This window comes from Natator depressus, chromosome 2 (assembly GCF_965152275.1).
Source record: "Natator depressus isolate rNatDep1 chromosome 2, rNatDep2.hap1, whole genome shotgun sequence".
NCBI classification, from domain to species: Eukaryota; Metazoa; Chordata; order Testudines; family Cheloniidae; genus Natator; species Natator depressus.
The window spans coordinates 189,299,361-189,318,855 of NC_134235.1; the positions used below are offsets into that span (position 1 = coordinate 189,299,361).

The following is a 19,495-nucleotide window of genomic DNA, read 5'->3' on the forward strand; positions in this document are numbered from 1 at the left end:
CTTTTGTCACCCGTTTACTCGATTTACCCCGCCCTGGCTTGGACCCAGCAGGGACCAACCTCCCTTCTAGCGAGTGTGGCAACGGTCGGGAGCAGGTGCCCCAGGCATACAGAGCCGTGAGCAGCTGAACAGATCTCCTCAAGCTAGCGACAAGGAGACGGGGCCCAGCTGCGTGCTGCGCCAGCTCCCACAACCGCTCCCTAGAGAAGCTCGAGCAACACTGCGGCTGGGGGTGGTGAGGCGCCTCTTTCACAACTCGGCCTCAGCCCTGCGCCTGCGCAGCTCCCCCTGCCGGGAGAGCCTGCGCAGGGGGCCGCGCCGCGCCCTGGCTGCTTCTGGGCGAGCGCGGGAGGGGGCGCGCGCCACGGGGCGGCGCGGCCTAGTACTGGCAAAGGCGCTGGCTGAGCGACTGGGGTGGCGGGGCGCTGCGGGGACACGGCTGGAAGCAGCAGGGTAGGGTGAGCAGACAGGCGGGTGGGAGAGCTGGAGCGGCTGCTAGCGGTGAGGGGCTGCAGGCAGCGGTCCTGCCCGGGGTCTGTATTTGAGCTCACAGGTCTTTAGTTTGTAGAGGGCGCGGAATTCAGAGACCTCGGGGCGGCGTGGAGCCCGTGAAATCGGCAAGAGACTCAGAACAGCCCCCGGCCAGGAACAGCAGGCGGCTGGCTGAGGGGGGCTGTAACTGTTCCTCCCCTGGCCCTAGCTCGAGGGGGCGGTTTGTCGCGTGGGGGCTGGTTGATATGCACCTACTCTAGAGGCAGGTGGAGGTTTCTGACAGAATCCCGCTGCGCTGCCGCGGGCACCACCGCTCAAAGTCTGAGCCCTCCTGGTGCATTGGGAGCTGTTTTTAGGAGGCTACTCAGGTTGTCCCCGAGTTTCCTCACCATCGGTCCTGCTCTCTCCCCAGATACTGAGGCTGCTGCCAGGTTGGTTTGTAGTATAGCTGCAGGACTGGTTTCTGCCGTGGCTGCTTGCTTCTAAAGGCAGTTTTTCTGCAGAGCCTGGGGGCCCTTTCCTTGCCTGCGGGATGCCACAGCTAAGACCTCGGAAAGTGCAGCTAAGTAGGGCGTCACTGACTGCTACGATGGGGCCCTGCCCACAGCCTGTGGATGTAGGGATGGGTGCGCAATCTGGGGACTTCTCTGTGGCCAAGGGGAACCCTCAGCGGGAGGCAAAGAGAAAAGCAATGCATTCCTTATCTTGCTCTTCATCACCTATCCTGTTCTCCAGGGTCCCATGTGAGCAGCTCCCAGCAGTAGCATCTATGGAGGAGCAACATGGGACTAATACGAGGCTTCTAGGTAAAAGAAAGGAAGGGAGACGAGGCCGCAGAGGAAGAGGCATTGCTGCTGCTGGAGGCAGAAGAGAAGCAGCTTTACAGGTTTCAGACCATGCTGCAACTGAAGTCTGGGACCAGGTGATGGTGCCAGTAGGGAGGTGTTGGGAAAAGGCTATCCATAGAAAGAGAGGACAGGGATTGCAGCAGTTTTCCTCTGGAACTAGGTTGGAAGAGAAATTGGCAACAGAGATTGAGGGAAAACTAAGAAGTAGCTCCTCAACAAATTTGGGACTGTTGGGACCCCAAGAGGAATTAGGAAGTCCAGGGAAAAAGAGCAGACATTCCTTAATGCAATTAAATTTACAAATTCCATGCCCCAAGGAAGAACTGGTGAGCCCAGAGAGGAGTGACAGGTGCACCTTGTCAGAATCAGAAGTGCTGGGGCCTGGGAAGGATGCAGGGAGTCTGATGGCACTGGACCTGCAAATCTCAGACTCTGAGAAGGAAGTAGTGAGCATGAGTGAGAGGAGCCGATACACCTTGGTAGAACCGGGGCTTCAGGAGGAAGTGAGGAGGCAGGGAAAAAGGGGCCGGCGCTCATTTTCAGAACCAAGAGTGCTGAGGCCCAAGGAGGGAGAAGAAAGCCCAGTGAAAAGGGACAGATGTTCGTTGGCAGGGACAGAGTCTTGGGGAAAAACAGGGAGCCTGGGGAAGAGGGGAAGGCGCTCCTCATCTGTCCCGGGACCCCAGGAGAAAATAGGGAGCCCAGGGAAGAGGAACAGATGTGTTTTAACAGAGGTGGCGGTGTCAGGGCCTCTAGATGAAAAAAGGAGTCTGAGAAAAAAGGGTAGGCAGTCTTTGGTGGAAGTGAAACTAAAGAGCCCAGGGAAGAGAGGCAGACACTCATTGGCAGTGCTGCAGCCACAGAGACTAAGCCTCCGAGAAGAACCAGTAAACCCAGGAAAGAGGCTCAGGTGTTCCTTGCAACTACAAAGCTCAGGCCCCCAGGAGGAAGTAGGAAGCCTGGGGAAGAGGGGTAAGCACTCGTGTACCACTGAGGAATATCATCTCCAGAGCTCAGGTCCCCAGGAGAGTACAAGTAGCCCAAGGATAAGGGGCAGGCATTCCATGGTGGTACTGCAGCGACAGAGTCTAGGCCTCCATGAGGGAGCATGTAGCCGAGGAAGGAAAGGCAGGAGCTCTTTTGTGGAACTATGGCTACCAGGGCCCCAGAAGGAAGCAGGGACCTGTGGGGAAAAGGGTAGAACTTACTTGGAGGCGACAGGAACCTCAGAACACAGGAAGAGGAGCAGGGACTCCTCAGCAGATGAAAGGGTGAAGATGGTGACCCGGGCTGCTTCTCAGTCAAGGCTGATATGTGGGAAGGATTATGAAGACCAGCGCTGGAGGCCAGGCAGGGGTTCTGCTGCTGGAAATACTCAAGGGAGCAGACGAGGGAAGATGGAGCAGCAACAGGTTGTAGGGCAAGAAGTGGGTTCTACACCCACTGATGATCTGTTCAGTAGTAGAATAGAGGACAATGGTGAGAGACAAAAAGGTGGAAAGGAAGAGGCTGTGGTTTCAGCTGAACTAAAATTAAAGATCAGAAAGCCTAGTAAGATCTTATTCTGTATCTGCCTATATATTTGTTCGTTGCTGTCTTATATCCATACCCCCCCACTTCCTCTGCGTATATGTTGCTATCTTTCTTGTTGCTCCTCTACTTTGTAGGATGCTGTCCCAATTGCTTTAAGTTCTCAACCTTATTGCCTCTTTTTAAATACCATTCAAAATAATATCCCACTAGCAACAGAAACAAAAAGTGCACTTGTGAGTGGCGGTTTTTTTGCATGTTAATAGTGATTTTCTCAAAGTGGGACAAATTGAACTAGGGAGATATTTAAAAATGAACAAAGTTGTAAATTTTGCTGAAAGATACAAAGTAAAATCTTCATAAGAGGGAGAGATTGTAAATATACTTGTAAAATTAATCCATTTGTGAAGGAATTTCTTTCCAGTGAATTGGAAACTTTGATCAGGTCTATGCCCATAAATATGCGGGTTGGGAACTAGGAGCATTGTTGTTGCCTCTAATTTCTTGATGGAAATACAAACTTTTTTCTGTATTCTTGTTAAAAATAGTATTATGTATTTGAGCACTTTTTCATATAGGCATGATTTATTGCAATAGGAAAAACTAATAATGAAATTATGACCTATTTTGAAAATTTAATATCTTACTAAACAAGCACCCTAGTTTAGTGGTTTTCAACCTTTTTTCGTTTGCGGACCCTTAACAAATTTCGGATGGAGGTGCGAATCCCTTCGGGAATCTTGCATTGTCTGTGGTGTCGTCCCCCCACCTCCTCTGGGATCCACGGACTTCAGGTTGAAAATCGTTGCCTTAGTTTAATTATTTTGTTACATTATGTGAAGTATTTTTAACTTTCTCACAAAGTTTTACCAGTATGTTTTGAGATTTGCAATGAAATGTTCACAAATAGTTTTTAGATCTAATGAATACTTCCTGTTAAAAGAACAGTAATTTTCTTAGTATAATAAAGAATTTGTCTTTCTGGTTCTTCTTGAACAGGGACTGTAGTTCTAAAAATTTATTATTTTTTTTTGCTCTTTGCTCGGGTGATCTTGAACACATTGTAATTTTGAATATATTTATTTCAACACATAATATGTGAACAAAAGGTTTTACCTAAAATTTAAAAGTGGGAATAGTATCTAACATTTTCTTGCAAAAATATGTTAGTTTGATTTGCCAGTTGGGATATGTTTGAAGTTACTGTCAGTTCTTTCAATTTTTTTTTTCTTATAACAGCCTAGCGTTCTGTAAAGACTTTATATAACAGATATTTTAAGCCAGTTAATATGCTAGTTATTTTCTGTATGTAAAAATGTTAGTCAAAATGTAACACAACTACATTTCACCTCTATAGTTTTTATTTGGTAGATAATAGTCTTGAAGAACCATGTTTGCAGTATTTTTTCTAAAAAGGCAATAGTTCAATTTTTTCTTAAAACACTTGTATTCGTGTGTAAGACTGACTGTGACTTTTTTTTAAAATCAGCAAAGAAAAAAATAACAGTTAAGGAAGACTCAGATGCACAGGATGGAAAGCAGCTAGAGACTAATCTAAATATATCAAAAGATTGTAACATAAAGAAACCACTAGTAGCGTGCTCTGAATATCTCCAGGTAGCGAAGTCAGATGGAACTCAGAGCAAGATACCAGTATGCCCCGGTTTAACAAGAGGATTTGCAGTACAGTGTAACAGGAGAAGAAATAGAATCACCAAGATCAGATGTTTACAGAATTTGGATGTAAAAGTAACTGAAAATAAAGTGACAAAGAGCAGACTGGTAGAGTCTGAGGATGAAAAGTGCAGAGAAGCCCCAAATTATCATAATAGCTTGCCATCCACAGTAGAAAAGAATCCAGTTGTAAAATTATATGACTGTCAACACCTTAATACATTTGTAAAGTCTTCAGTTGATGCATCCAACAGCAGTCACCAAATTGGTGGTGGATTCTTGCATGTAGCACAGGGTAAGAGAGAGAGTTTTTGTCCTGACAGTGTTATGGGACAGAGTGACATGAATAGCAAGCTTAATGTAATGCAAATTCCCACACAGAAAAGTATGTCATTTGACAAAGAAGGAATATGCCAAAATAGAAAAAATAGTCAAAATGAAAACAGTAAGTGCTTGAGGGAAAGAAAGTGGAGTATTGATAGAAAGCCCAGGAAAAGGATGAAACTTTCTGAAAAATCATCAGTCCAGAATGTTCTCCCAGGTATGGACAACAAATACTGTGAATGTGAGTTACATACGGAAGATAAAACTGCCACAACAGACTCTTTAGCAGTTTTAGAGTTAAATAGCAATGAAACTACTTCCTCATCTTCGTTTGATCAAAAATCAAATCCGCATCTAGAACCAAATACTCAAGGAGCACAAAATGGTTGTAGTGCCTCAGTTAATAGAAAAATGCACTTGAAACCCTGTACAACAGAAGATAGCTCAAGTCTCTTCTCAAAACTATCTGAAATTGCAAAAGGAGAAAAGGGTGGTTTTGATTCAGAAAGCATAGAACAACAAGACCGCTTGAATACCTCAAATAGTCCAGAAGTGGTTACTTCGGTCAGTGACTACATTTCTGATTACTACAATGATGCCAGCTGCCAAAAGAGAGAGAGGATAGTGTCAAATGAAAAATTGATAAGTAATGTTGAGAAATTACAACTATATAGCTGTCAAAGAATAGTACCAATGTCTGGTAAAAATGTTTGGCCTCGTGAATCATGTGCTAGGACTTCTGAATGGTTTCATAAAAATCACGTGTCTCTCCTGGAAGGAAAAACTTCAACTTCTGGTTCTCAGGAATGCTCAAATGAAAACAATACCGAAGCTGTAAGAGAGATGGTTTTAACTGATAACTCCAGGCAATTAGATCGAAGTATGTTAGAGGCAGAAAGTGTCAAAGAATCTGCATGTAAAATAATAATGGATTCTAACAATGAATGTCTGACTTCTGTTAGAACACCAGAGTCATCGTTATTGGATATTTGTGGGACTTTGAGGGTCACCTGTAATGAAAATCTAGAGTCATCAGTGGATAGTAGTCCCATAGTTTCTAAGTCTGAAGGTGTCCATGAAGCTCAGGTGACCTTAAATTTGGCAGTAAAACAAAATGATAAAAACAAAGGAGCTTTAACAAAGAAAAATGTGATGATGGCTCTCCAGGATGGCATACCCGAAGATGACAATATAAGTAAAATGATTGTTAATCATAAGACATCAATGGTGAAAAAAGCAGTTACAATTCCAAACTTAATGAAAATGTTGAACACGGGAAATCTGTCAAATTTCAAAATTCCTTTACGCAAAAATAAAACTGAATCCAGGAAAGTGGACTATATTAGATCATTAGATAAAGAAACATACAGTCCACTGGAATGCCTTCACAATTCTGCTGCTGCTCCAGCAAGGCAGATCAGATCCAAGGAGAATTCCTCTATGGTAGTCTCTGAGCAGCAACCTGTCTCTGAAGAGGCTGATATCTCTGTAATCCCCTTAAAGGAAAATGCTGACCAAATGAGCAGTAAGGACTTTGGCAGTGGTGATTCTGAAAGTCTTTCAAATGAAATGAATATACTTTCTGAACATGTTTCTACATATCAGTGTGCTTTTCTTGAGGGAGAATTGGAGTCATCTGCTCTTGAAGATGTTACTGACTCTTCTGGTACTGCACATATAGATCAAAGTCACACACTAGATTATTCCAGTAAAACAGTTGACCATTCTGTTTCATTAGAAATGCATGATGATGATAAAAAGAAATCAAGAATGGATCTTGCACAGAGTAAGATTAAAAACTTTCCAGATGTTCTTAAGGCTTATGAAGATGATATTCTTGTGATTGATGTAATTCAGGATGACCCTGACCTTTTTGGAGCCACTGATGAAGGGGAGCTTGCATTCACAATGAACCATGTGACTGAAAAGCGCTGTAATATCAGTACTACCCCAGAGGAAAAACAGGATGTCAAGCCAGAATGCCTTGTCCTTCCAGAAACTAAGGATTCAAGGGATTACTTTGGGTATGCATATCATTACTTTACCTTCATAAAAATACTTGTGTAATACTGAGTATGTTGAGACATCAACTTAGTTTAGTCCAAGTATTCAGGTTTCTCCAAAAACGCTGTATATGTGTATGTTTAGCAGAGTGGGCAGCACAGTTATGCATTCAATGTGAACAAAAACGTTTTCATGAAATTGAAAAAAAAAATCAGTAAAAATGGACTTTGGGAATTGAAACATTTCTTGGCAAAGTTCTGAATCCTAACACAGTGTATGGTTACTGCATGAGAACCAGAAAGTAAAACTGATTATAAACCAAAGTAACTGAATTGGTCAGGCTGAGTGAAATGAAAAAAAAATGCTGAAAAGTAAATTAATTATTTAAAATTCTTTTTAAGTAAGGTGTGGGAGTAATACTGGTAATGCTGTAATGATGTATATGTGAATTATCTCATCAGTGTCCCTTAATGATAGCTTTAGGTTGTAGTATGACATTTCAAAATATTTATAACTTTTTCTGTGGCTATAACTTCTGCTGTTTCTGCATTCCCATGAGTAAGTGATTTTTGGCTATCCAAATAGTAACAATACATTTTTCTCACATGCTGAATAGTTTTTAAAACTATCCTTTGTCTACTAGGTTCTAGTCAGTATTTTTACCAGTCTTGCATTTTGGTGTTTGATCTACACATTGCGATCATAGTAGGGTTCAGTAAGGGGGCGAGAGCAGAATTAAATGTACTAGCAAACTTCTATAAATGGCAGCTCACCGTGTGTGTGATTCAGTAGTTGATCAGCCCTGAAGTTTTAGAGAATATTTAATAAGTATCTCTAAACTCAAAATCTTTTTATAACTGCTTGATATATTAGCTGTTGTACAAAATTGGTCTTATGAGCAAAGTATAAAACTTGCATCGAGGTTTATAGTACAGAATTTTCTCCAGACCTGACGACAAGTGCCTTCCCCTTCAATTTTTATTTGCTTCCTCTGTGCATGCTCTTTGCTCCCTGTCGTCTTAACCTTTTTTAGGTTAATACTACAACTAATTGTAAATTTCTAAATTTTAAACTATTTTTTTAAAATATTGCCAATTTTAAAACAGTCAAGGAGGATTTCAAGGTATCTCCCTCTTCCTTTCCTGAAACTATGGTGAACAAAGGATGAAAGTAGGAAGTTTGCTTAGTGTAGTGCTGAAGTGTGTGATTTAAATATCCATTTTAAAGTGTAATTTTAACTGTGTATCTTGGAATCTAACTTTTGAGAAAGTAAAGTAGCAGCAGCAAAAAAAACCCCAACAAAAACAAATCCAAAGACCTTTAGGACAGTTTCTTAACTCATGCAGATAAATGTTGGTCTCAGAGTTTGACAGTGTAGTGCTCCAAGAAGGTGACATAATTATTAATAGAAAATGAAGTTTTCTGTTCCCAGAAGAAGTGATAGATCATTGTCGGTGTTGCAACAGTATTTCTCACATGTTGCCTTACCGCTGATCCTTAACCATGAGCTGGGGGAAATATGTTTAAAGATCAGTTCCCATACCCATTTATTCCTTGTCCTTTTTACTGTGGGCATCAAGGATACCAATTAATGGTGTGTTTCATGATATGAACATGCGTTGCTAAGAGCTGAATGGAGATCACATTGTTTCACGTAGATAATCGGGATGTCAGATAGTAATACTGAAATCTTGTCAGATTGAAATCCTGTGTAAAGCTTTGTATGCCCATTACCAAACTCCTGAGACATCCAGTCCACATGGGCTTTCATATGCTTATAACCAAGGGTGATAGCTTGTGGTGACTGCTGTAGTTTGAGATCCCAGTTATCACATGCTCATAACCAGAGGTCAGGTTGAGGAGGGGAAAGTTGGGGAGTGCTCTTCCAAGAGCTTCCCTTGTAAGGCACCAAATGAGATACTGCCCACCATGCATTTTGCAGATGTTCGGAATATATTTTTGCATGCCCTCTAAGGTCCACTGAGCTCTTTGAACTTGGCTCCCCCTTGGTGGGGTTTCAGTATGCCATGGGCTTTGCTGGGCTCTTTGATTCGAGAAAAAAATAATTGGTGGTATCTCCCAAATGCCACCCTCTTTTGGCATCAAAATGAGACTTGACTCACAGTATATTGTGTAGATCTGTCATTCTTCCTCTCCTTACATGAGGAATGAAATAATTGAAATGTCAACATTATTAACTATCGCTGGGGTATGAGTTAACACCTTAATGAAAGAACAAATATCAGACTTTTTGTTCCCAGACTCTAGAGACTGGATTTTTCTGCCTTGATGATGTTTGGTTCACGTTTTTGATGTTTTCTTCACAGCTATAACAGCTAGAAAATTTGTTTTTTAAATAGCTGTGATTCTGAAGAAGAAAGTAGTAGCTTCAGAGAAGTGCTGGTACAGTTAATTTGTACACCCCCCACCCCACCCCACCTGTTGCAGAACCCAGGCTCATTCCAAAATACTCATCTTTGGGCTGAAACTTTTTGTTCTTGGTCTCTACCCCAATATGACTTCTTGGTGTTTGAAGGAGAAAAAGTCAGTTAAATTTTCCTCATTGTTGAACCAAAAAAAACCAAACAAAAAAACCCCCTTAAACAGTCATCAGGGAAAGCTTGAAAAAACATTTGAGAACCGTTTTGTTTTACACCATATCATGGTGCATATATAGCTGAAAATACTTTTTAAAAGGTGGCCTTAAATGTTGATATGATACAAAGCTGGCTAACTGTATAATGATTTACATAGCAGGGCTGGTCAAAACATACAAATGCTTAAAAGCTAGAGGAGTTTGTTCCACCCCTCAGGCCATGAGGCCTAAAGTAAAATACTCAGGGCTGGGAGCCTAAAACTTCTGAGCTCTTTTCCCTGTTAGTTGCTGTGTAATATTTACTTTTATGTAATACTTCAATAAAATTTTCTTAGGTTTCACAGCATCTCTATACAGTAGGTAAATATAACTCCCATTGTATAAATGGTGAAATTGAGGCTCATAAATTAAGAACAAGATTATCTAAGGATTAGATGTGGGCACACTCTCTAATTCAGGCCTCCCCCGGTGATGGCCAGGGTTTGCAGTTTGGTTGGTCCAGAAAAAGATGATACTTCACCCAGCTTGTCTCTTAAATGAAAATGTAGGATTCTGTATCTTGTCAGAACCTTCCCTTGATTTGCCATGGAAAGTTAGTTATATCTGCTTGCCATATTCTTGCATCATACATTCTATAATTTATGCTCTATAACTAGCTTTTTCCTCCTGACTCAAAATCGAGGAGCTAATAGACTGTTAGTGGCTATAATGGGCCAGTTGTTTCTTGTCTCTAGGCTTTTTTGAGGAGTCAAAGCATTGAAAGCATGCGAATGGTAGTTGCTGTATCCTGATGAATCTGTTCTCTATGTGCAATGGCAACTTTAAGGGTTTACCCTTTCACATTTTTCATCTCTGATAAGTTTTTGGACATAGCAGTGGAAACAGTTCTGCTTTATGAGTTCCAGCATAGCATTTTCTAGCTTCAGTCACAGTGATGAATTAAGTTGATACAATACAATATGCCCTGTGTCTTGTCTGTTTTGATCTCTTTAAGAATGACCCAGTGTGTGGATGACAAGCAAAGCCATCTCTTTTTGATCATTGTCTCCAGTGTTCAGACCTGACTAGCAAAGCAGTCTCCATGGTGAAGATCACCCAAAAATAGCTCGTTTGCCTCTAAGGCATCAACAAGAGCTCCTGTACTTAAACAGTAAAGTGTGAAAATTGTTCTAAATTCAGTCTTTATGATAGGGAAATCTCTTTTGCTACCTAGAATAGAAAGTTCACAGTTGTGGTTGATTCAATACACAATAATGTGAAGAGTTTCTTGTCTAAACTTGGCCTGCAGCGTGCCATTTGAACAGCCCACATTCACTATACCATCTAAATTCAAGCCAAGCATGTTTGACTGTAGCTATTCTAATTCCTAGACCTTCTAATACTATTTCTATGGGATACCATCAGCTGTTCTCTATTTCTAATGTGCTACATCAGCAAAGACAGTATATTTTCGGTCCTGCATGAATGTGACGTACATAGGCTCGTTACTCAGATGTAGGCCTATGAATGGATCATCAGCAAGTACAGTAATTAATCTCAATTTCTGAGACAACCTCAGTTGTTTCTATAAAGTCTTTCACACTGGATACTTATTTTAAGATACTTTGAGCCAAGATTTAGGGCTATTTTTGGCTTGCCAGTTGCAAAGTATTTCAAATCTCTAAAAATAAAATCATGTTTGGCAGGTAAGCAGTGATAACCAGGTGGCAAACTTCTGGATCTCCCGACATTCATTTTACAGGGCAGTTAATAATTGTGAACAAAATAACACATTGTCTGATCCTTTGAATTTCATATGACTAGCAAAGATGTCACATACGTGTTGTGGGGAGAAACACGTATAAAAAGACTGCCTTTCAGAAAGCTCCATATAGTTTCTGCAAAGTAAACATGTTGTTTGACGTGAAACTCATGGATAATTAACTTTCTATGAATTTTTGTCAGTCCACTGAGGTATTTGTATTTAAGCCAAGACTCTATATACATCAACTTCCGCATAATGCAAAACCTTGTACTCTGTTTGCTAAACTTCCCCAAGGTAGAATGTTTCCATTCCCACCTGCCCCCTCTGATCACCTTGCTAAGACTAGCAGCTCATTACTGCTGTGCCATGATGTTGCTCAATATGCCCCCAGGTGTCCCCTGTTGCCTTGTGCAGTTTCTTGCCTGCTGAGTAAGTCTGGTTGCACTTTTCAGATAACACTTTTACTTGTTTGTGGTTTCTGGGAAATAGTAGTTTTTCAGACTGTACCAATTTTTAAGCCACAATGTTTGTTGAAAGCAGTACTCTTCTTTTCCTAGCTTAAATTGTGTAGTGTTGCCATACTGTTTCACTCCAGAAGTGGGTGAAGTCTGCATAACATTTTCAGTAATATCCAATACCTTGTGGGATTCATCTAGCAGGAAAGTGTTATAAATATTTTGAAATTGGTGAACTGGTTAACTAACACAGTATTTACAAATCTTCCTTATTTTCTGTAACTACTGGATTTGTCTGACCTATGATGTGAAAGATTCCCCCAACAATATTTTAGGCAAAGGTGTGATGAGGAGAAAAGCCAAAATTGAAGAACTTTAATAATGTAAATATTAGTACTATACTTATGATAATACTAAAACAATTGTGAATGTGTTTAGAAGGGGGGATTTTCAAGGAAAGCAATATGTGAGTGTAGAAAAACCAACTCATAGTGGGACTGTTATGCTGTAAACATGTTCTGTCCATAGCTGAAAGCATTCATTGTTGGACTGGAAAGCTTTGATTTTGTGTAGTTAGGTTAGATTAGTCTGCCTCTTTACTAGAGATTTTAAATGTACTTTTTGTTTAAAACAGAGAGAGTCCCATTCAAGAATCTGGAACATTGAAATCTGTCACAGATTCATATGATGCACTGCTGATAGGTAAGAATGGAAATTTTTAAAATGCGTAGTTAGGGAGAACAGATATGTAGGTATTCAGTAGCAAAACCCATACCTTAATTATTTTCTAAAATAAATTAGAAAATTTGTCAGATCAATAGTAGATCCCTTCTTCCTTTTCTATTACTGTAATATTTACTTTGAAGAAACTCTTTAAGCTTTCATATTGAAATAATTGTATACAAATTTCACATATAGAAAGCAATATGAGTTCTTAAATTTCATTGCTATAACAGCTTAGTATGGGAGACTTCGCAGTAATATGTTCCACCTTTTCAGCTAATGAGATTCAAAAACATGATTCCTCAAGTGGAAGCTGTCCCTTGGGAGGTGTAATTGAGGAGTCTTTCGAGGATGGGCAGCTGATTGAATCAGATGAACTCTTAAAGGATTCTCACATGGATGAGAAGGTACTAAAGAAAGTACATTGCATTATGTCACAAACTAATCTAGGCAGGAAAGATAGTAGTCCACATAGAAAATCCTAATTATTAATGGTATTTCATACTCATGTTAGACTTTAATTTTATGTAGTAAAGAGTACAGCTGCTTTTCTAAAGAGGGTTTTATTGATTACTTTAATATGTGCTGTAGACCAGGTCAAAGTCTTATTTGACAAACTATTTTTCTGTTTTGTTACTGACACTTCAATTTTAAAATTTTAACTTGAATAAGACATTACCATATCAATTACAGTAACATTACTCATGTCTTACCAATAATATAAATCATGTTATTCTAATAAAAATATGCACAAACACTGCATATATGTCCATTAAGACTGGTCTGTATATAACATACCTAACAAAAAACAAGAAAAGCAAGGAAGTGAAGTTATGGCATCAGATGTTCTCCACGTTGCAGCCTGCTTTGGACCTGCAGGGGAAAGAAAAAGAATTGCCCCACACCCCTCTTCTGCTGGACTTAAGAAGGGGAAGACAGTTGCTCTGTGGCTGATTGGTTGTGACAGAAGGGATGCCATATAAGCTGATGGGCTCCCTAGAACCTAACAGGGGAGTTTATAAGCCCTTACCCCTTCCCAAGGGGACCATTCTACACAAGGAAGAAAAATTCTTCCTTCCATCCCTTGAAATTAGAGTAGGACTGGGTTTTTTGGATCTTGTGGCCTCATGCTAATTACCTTTTTGAGTTTGGGAAGGAATTTCTCCTCACTGCCAGATTGGCCAGGGTGGTGTGGATTTTTTTTCACCTTCCTCTAAGCAGCCCAGGGTAGGTTAAGTTGTAAAATTAATTCTGTTGCGTCTTGGCAGGTGCTCAGCTCAGGTAGTGATCAAGAGGGGATCTGGTTCCCTGATAAACTGAAATTGGAAGCAAATTCGCTTTAGTGTGTGGGTGCTGTGTGGTACTCATGGCCTGTGATACAGAGGAGGTCAGATCTGGTGATCCGTTTTGGCCTTAAACTGTGACTCCATCTCCTAAAGAAAATGGGGAATTGGGGTCAGGGCTCCTGATGTCAGAGGCAGTGGGTAGACAAACCCTCTCTTCACCACACACTTAACCCTCATATGAGGGAGGGCGATGGAGCCCCTGCAATGGGCTGGGACCAGATTAACAGGGTGAGAGGAATGATAATAGTACTTCGCTGTAAGGTATGGATTACAGAAGAAGGAAGGATGGCCTGTACTAGATGAGTAATTCCAAGATAGCTACTATATGTGTTACTTAATAAAGTTGCAGCCTAGTTAAGCCCCATTCCTGGTGTCTTGTCTTCTTGTAGTGTCCAAGACAGCAATATATGCCAGGGGTGGCCAAACTGTGGCTCATGAGCCGCATGCGGCTCTTTTATAGTTACAGTGCAGCTCACGGAACTCCCTGCATCTTCACCGTTCTCCACTTACCAGACTTGGAAGTATAGGACCTCTGCCTTGCATCAGGGTGGTGGGGTAGGGGCTTCTGCCTAGTGGGGAGAGGCATCTCAGGGCTTCAACGCCACGGGGCACGCCTGCTGGGGATCAGGTCTTCAGCAGAAACAGGGTTGAAGCCCCGAACCCCAGCAGGTGCACCCCGGCTCTCGAACTAATGAAGATTGTCGTACGCGGCTCAGAGACTCAGTAAGTTCAGCAACCCCTGGTATATACCCTCTACTCCTCACCCCAAGGTATAAACCTTGCCACTTGAACAACCATCATATACCACATACAACACATCATAACCTCGACTCTTCCCCAGGGATGGAAAATCAGTCATTCATGTTTGGAGAAGGAGATGGTTGAATGGAGAATATTTGTTTTGAGTCCCCTTACCAATTTTTGTATTTTCAGCAATATTTTCCTGTTTCTTCTTTTTCCTGGGGTTGTGGGAAAAATCCAACAAACCTCAGGTGAAAATAACTATGTGCATAGCCTGTTTCATGTTTTTCCCATAATCTGAAAAGGTGTTTTTCCTCTATTATTTCATTTATAATAATCTTACGTGTAGCAATATTAGTTTAAGAAAAAGTCAGAATGTAGTTTTTAAATTTGTTTCCCTTTAGATAACAGTAGTTGCCATTATCTGCATTAGATTTTATATAGTAAAATAGTCATGTTTGAGCGCCCATTAAAGTGAAGATGGTATGCAGAAACTTAGTGTTTGTAAAATACTGTATGTACAAAAAAGAACAAGATAAGTTCATGCATAGGCACCGACTTGCCCTCTTTCCTGTGGGTGCTCGACCCGGCCCCGCCCCCATTCCACCCCTTCCATGAGGCCCCGCCTCTTCCCACCCATTCCCCACCCCCATTCCAACTCCTTCCCCAAATCCCCGTCCCAGCCCCGCCTCTTCCCTGCTCCTCCCCTGAGCGCGCCATGTCCCTGCTCCTCCTCCCACTCCCAGAGCGTGCTAATGCTGCCAAACAGCTGTTTGGTGGCAGCCGGGCAGGAAGCACTGGGAGGTAGGCGGAGGAGCGGGGACATGGTGCACTCAGGGGAGGAGGAGGAGGTGGGGTGTGGGGAGCTTGGCTGCCAGTAGGTGCAGAGCACCCACTAATTTTTCCCCGTGAGCGCTCCAGCTACGGAGCACCCACGGAGTTGGCGCCTATGAGTTCATGGAGGATGGGGCCATCAGTGGCTATTAGCCAGGATGGGCAGAGATGGTTTCCCTAGCCTCTGAGCTGGGAATGGGTGACAGGATGGATCACTTGATGATTACCTGTTCTGTTCATTCCCTCTGGGGCACCTGGCATTGTCCACTATTGAAAGACAGAATACTGGGCTAGATGGACCTTTGGTCTGACCCAGTATGGCCCTTCTTATGTTCTTACACGGGGCACAGTTATGAAAGATTGTTTGATATACAGGATAGAGTTATCTGAATTTATGTTTATTTAAACTATAATCATTTCACAGTACAGATTTGCAGGCAAGTTGGCCGCTATAAAAGAAGAAAAAGTTAATATTCATGAAGCTGAAAAAAGGTATGTGCCGTGACATACCTTTGAGTAATGTATGCCATTTCTTCTTGAGTAATGTATGCTAATGATAAAGTGAAAGGCAACTTCTTTTTTTTTTTACCAAATCTCATCAGCCTGATTTTATTTACTCTTTTCTTTCATTTACATCATCACTATTTATGTAGAAAATTAAACTGACATAACTTAATATGTTTACAGAGCCAGAAGTATCAGAGGTGTAATGTAGTTACTGTTTTTCCTGGTATATTGGACAGAATTTTGTTTGTCTGCAGTTGATTTATTTTGTCTGATGTATATCCGTGTCTTATCTATTCAAGCATCTCAGAATGAATGCAGTTGAAAATGTATTCCAGTATGGATGATCAGTCTTGAGGTGGTGAACTATAAAGCAGTAGTATTGACTATATTTGGATTTGCTGTTTTTGTAGAACTAATAATTTGACCAAATTAAATAATCCAGGAAATAATTGGCTATGATAAGATTTTGTCTAAAACTGCTCAAGTGCAAATATTGGCTAGTTTTTTACTAGAATATGGCAATGTGAAATTCTAGCAACTCTCTAGAAAATATAATTTTACATTTATTATTATGTTGATTTATATCATAATAGCTTGTTTGGAACTGCAAGACATTATTTGGTGTCTAGACACTTCATAATAAAAGATTGGAAATGGAGGGGAAATCTAAATGGAAAAATTAAGAAATTTTGAAACTGAAGAGGGAGGAGACTTTTTTTTTTCCAAATCAAGTTGTAGCCTAGTTCTTCCAAAAACAGGGAAAATGCTTAAGTTGCTGTAATTCACATAACTATGAAAGATCATAATCAGTTGCTAACTGTGGGCAGTGTGAGTGTTGCAAAAATAGAGGTATGAGTCTTTCATTCTGTAGTGTCACCAGTTCTAGCAATACTGGACATTTGCTCTTCAGTATTTACAATATAGATATTGGGAGTGACAGAGGTGGTATTCTTATTAGTGTCACTCAATATTTTCAATAATAGAAATAGTTTTGTTTCCTAACCCTAGTGTTCAGATAAATTGTATATCTGTCACACTACAAATATTCATTTCCACTGAAAATGATTCCCCAGGCTCTGACAAAATTTATTGTCAATGCTTAAAAAATCCATTTATATTTGACCAGTAGGAAACTTTTCCAGGTTAATGTCATCAACTTCTGCAGAAACTAAGCTTTCATTTTTTTAATTAAGCTTTTAGTTCTTAAGCTTAATTAAGTTTAAGATTGCAAATGTAATCTTGCAAATGTGAACCCAGGGTTAAACCATGAAGTCATATCTGCCAGTTCATAGACAGCTCAAGTGTCTCTGTTGCTGCTCAAAGATTTTCTAAACTGTCGGAGTGAAAATAAAGAGTGTAAATGTTCACTGCTGCTGTTTAGAACGGTGCAGCAGTCAAAGAATTGGATCAATATCTGTCCATTCTAGCATGGGAATTCTTTAATCTGTAGCAGAGGCAGGCTGCAGAAACTATGTACTGTGTCCCTGAGATAGCAGGGCACTTAAGCACATACTTAAATTCAAGTATGTCCAGTTGAAATGTGCATGTGCTTGTGTGCTTTGTGAACTGGGATTGACCCAAAAGCTGAGAGTGGGGGAAAACTTTTGAGAAATACATGTATCCAGTGCAGCATCCAGGAAACTGGAGGAAAGGTTGGGTAAGTGAAGTTTGAGTCACTCACTCAGCAACCAGGAGGCTCTGGAAAGTGGGAGAGAGAGACAGATAGATTATGGCTACACTACAGAGTTTACAGCGTCACATCTGCACTGTAGCATTGCTAGTGCAGACACTCTAAGCCAATGGGAAATAGCTCTCCTGTTGACTTAATTACAATAACTCCTGTGAGCTGTGGTAGCTATTTCAGCAGGAGAAGCTCTCCTGCTGACATAGTACTGTTGACACTGGCACTTAGGTCTTTATAGGTGTCACCACTACACAGGTAAGTAGACTACACTGGGCACAAATGTATTTGCATCTGATTTTTGTTCTATGCAAGTAGTAAAATCCCATTGCTTTAGCTTTTCTTCTGATACAGCACTGGAATAAAGATGTACTCCTTTACTTGAAATGCACATTTTGCAGTGTAGAGGGAGAAGACCTCACAAACAGACCTCACTATCTTAAAATTCAGCTTGTGTGGTAGTCAGCTAAATTACTTTACACTGCTGAGCTGAAAGAAATTCAATTTAGTGACAATCTACTTACAGCATCAGAGCAAAAAAGGTTGACTATGAACCAGTTTAATTTACCATCTTGACAAATCAAAAATTGTGAACAAGTTTAGAAGAGTGGTAGCCTGGAAAGATTAGCTAATGGACAGGAATAATTAAGAAAAACAAACTTTTTCAACAAGAATGAACTAAAATAATGATGTACTGCTCTTAACAAGGTGCACACACAAAACTCCAACATACCAGCAGTGCATGTGTTTGCAAACTGCAATAGGGTCTGGGGAATAAATTTAGGTGTCATTTGGGTCCAGTCTGGTCAGGACATTTCAGGATTAGGATGAGAAAGGCACAGTGGTGTTCTGTTGAATCCCAGGGTCCAAGGAGCTAGTGGAGATAGCAGCCATGATGGTGAAGCTTGCTCCTTCCCCTTCTCTCTTGTTTTTTAGTCAACCAGTGTTCATATCTGTTCCCTCAAAGTCTCTTTGAGGATCCCCAAAAGGAGTGTGGGTTGAATAGCCCATCTTCTCATTATTTTGTCCGCTAATTAGGCCCAATTTCTGAGAAACCAATTTTGGTTCATGGATTTCCCACACTTCTCTTATTTACCAGGCTTCTTCTTAACCCAGTCCTAGAATTATATCAGTAGGCCTCTTTGTTTGGACTAATTTAGTTTTTCTGACCCTTTTGCACCTTTTCCCATCAACACACGTTCTAGGTTATTGTGACATTTAATAGACTTTTCACAGTTGAGCTCACACTTAAGGTAAATGCCGGAGGCAAATAAACCCAGCCTTTTTGAGGACTGGGAGATCACTAGCCAGGTGTAATATTTTCAGAGTAATCTGAGCTCAATTTCACTCTCTCTGAAGCATTATCATGTGGACAAACTCCCAAAGGGAGTTTCTCATTTTCACAGCATGCAGCAGGGCAGATAATCCTTAGCTCCTAGTTTCCGTGCTCACCCTCAAAGAGTTTAGCATGGCAGATCAGTGCAGAAAAGACCAGGACATAAATGTGTGTGGATTCCTTTAGGCATCGGTACACACCACCCCACAAAGGGAATTCTTTCTCCTTCAGGGAGGAAGGCCCAGCATTTCAAGTCTGAGTTAGCGAATCAAATAGTAAAATATATTTGAAACAATCACCTGCTCCCCACCAAAAAAAACCCAAAACAAAAACCAAAGGATAGACTCTTTCAGACAAGTGTTACTGGTTATTTTAAAACTATGCGTAGGAGCTCGGCAACTGCATTAGGGGAGCTATAGTTATATATCCATTCTGATGCATCCTGGGAAGTTGTAATAGTGGGATAGGAATTTCCTGTCATGTCTAAAACACTGGGAAGGTATCAGGTTGTCATCCTGAACTGCTAGTGTGGGTCATGATGCCATAACTATTGGGCTGTCATTCCCAGCTATTGCTGTAGGTGGTCATACCCTAACGTCCAGGTTATTGTTCCCAGCTTCTGTAACAGGTTGCCATGTCTCACCTCTACCACCTCCATTC

General features: G+C 41.0%; 1 protein-coding gene across 1 annotated transcript in view; it reads left to right on the forward strand.

Annotated features, from left to right (window-relative positions):
* The first annotated feature begins 1,024 nt into the window (after nt 1-1,024).
* The window catches only part of TOPAZ1 (testis and ovary specific TOPAZ 1), a 100,958-nt gene continuing 82,487 nt past the window's right edge, over nt 1,025-19,495 (forward strand). Inside the window, exons 1-5 of the mRNA XM_074945605.1 lie at nt 1,025-2,891; nt 4,360-6,892; nt 12,302-12,369; nt 12,667-12,797; nt 15,736-15,803. Coding sequence (XP_074801706.1) covers nt 1,025-2,891; nt 4,360-6,892; nt 12,302-12,369; nt 12,667-12,797; nt 15,736-15,803 — 4,667 coding nt within the window. The remainder of the gene's footprint in view (nt 2,892-4,359; nt 6,893-12,301; nt 12,370-12,666; nt 12,798-15,735; nt 15,804-19,495) is intronic.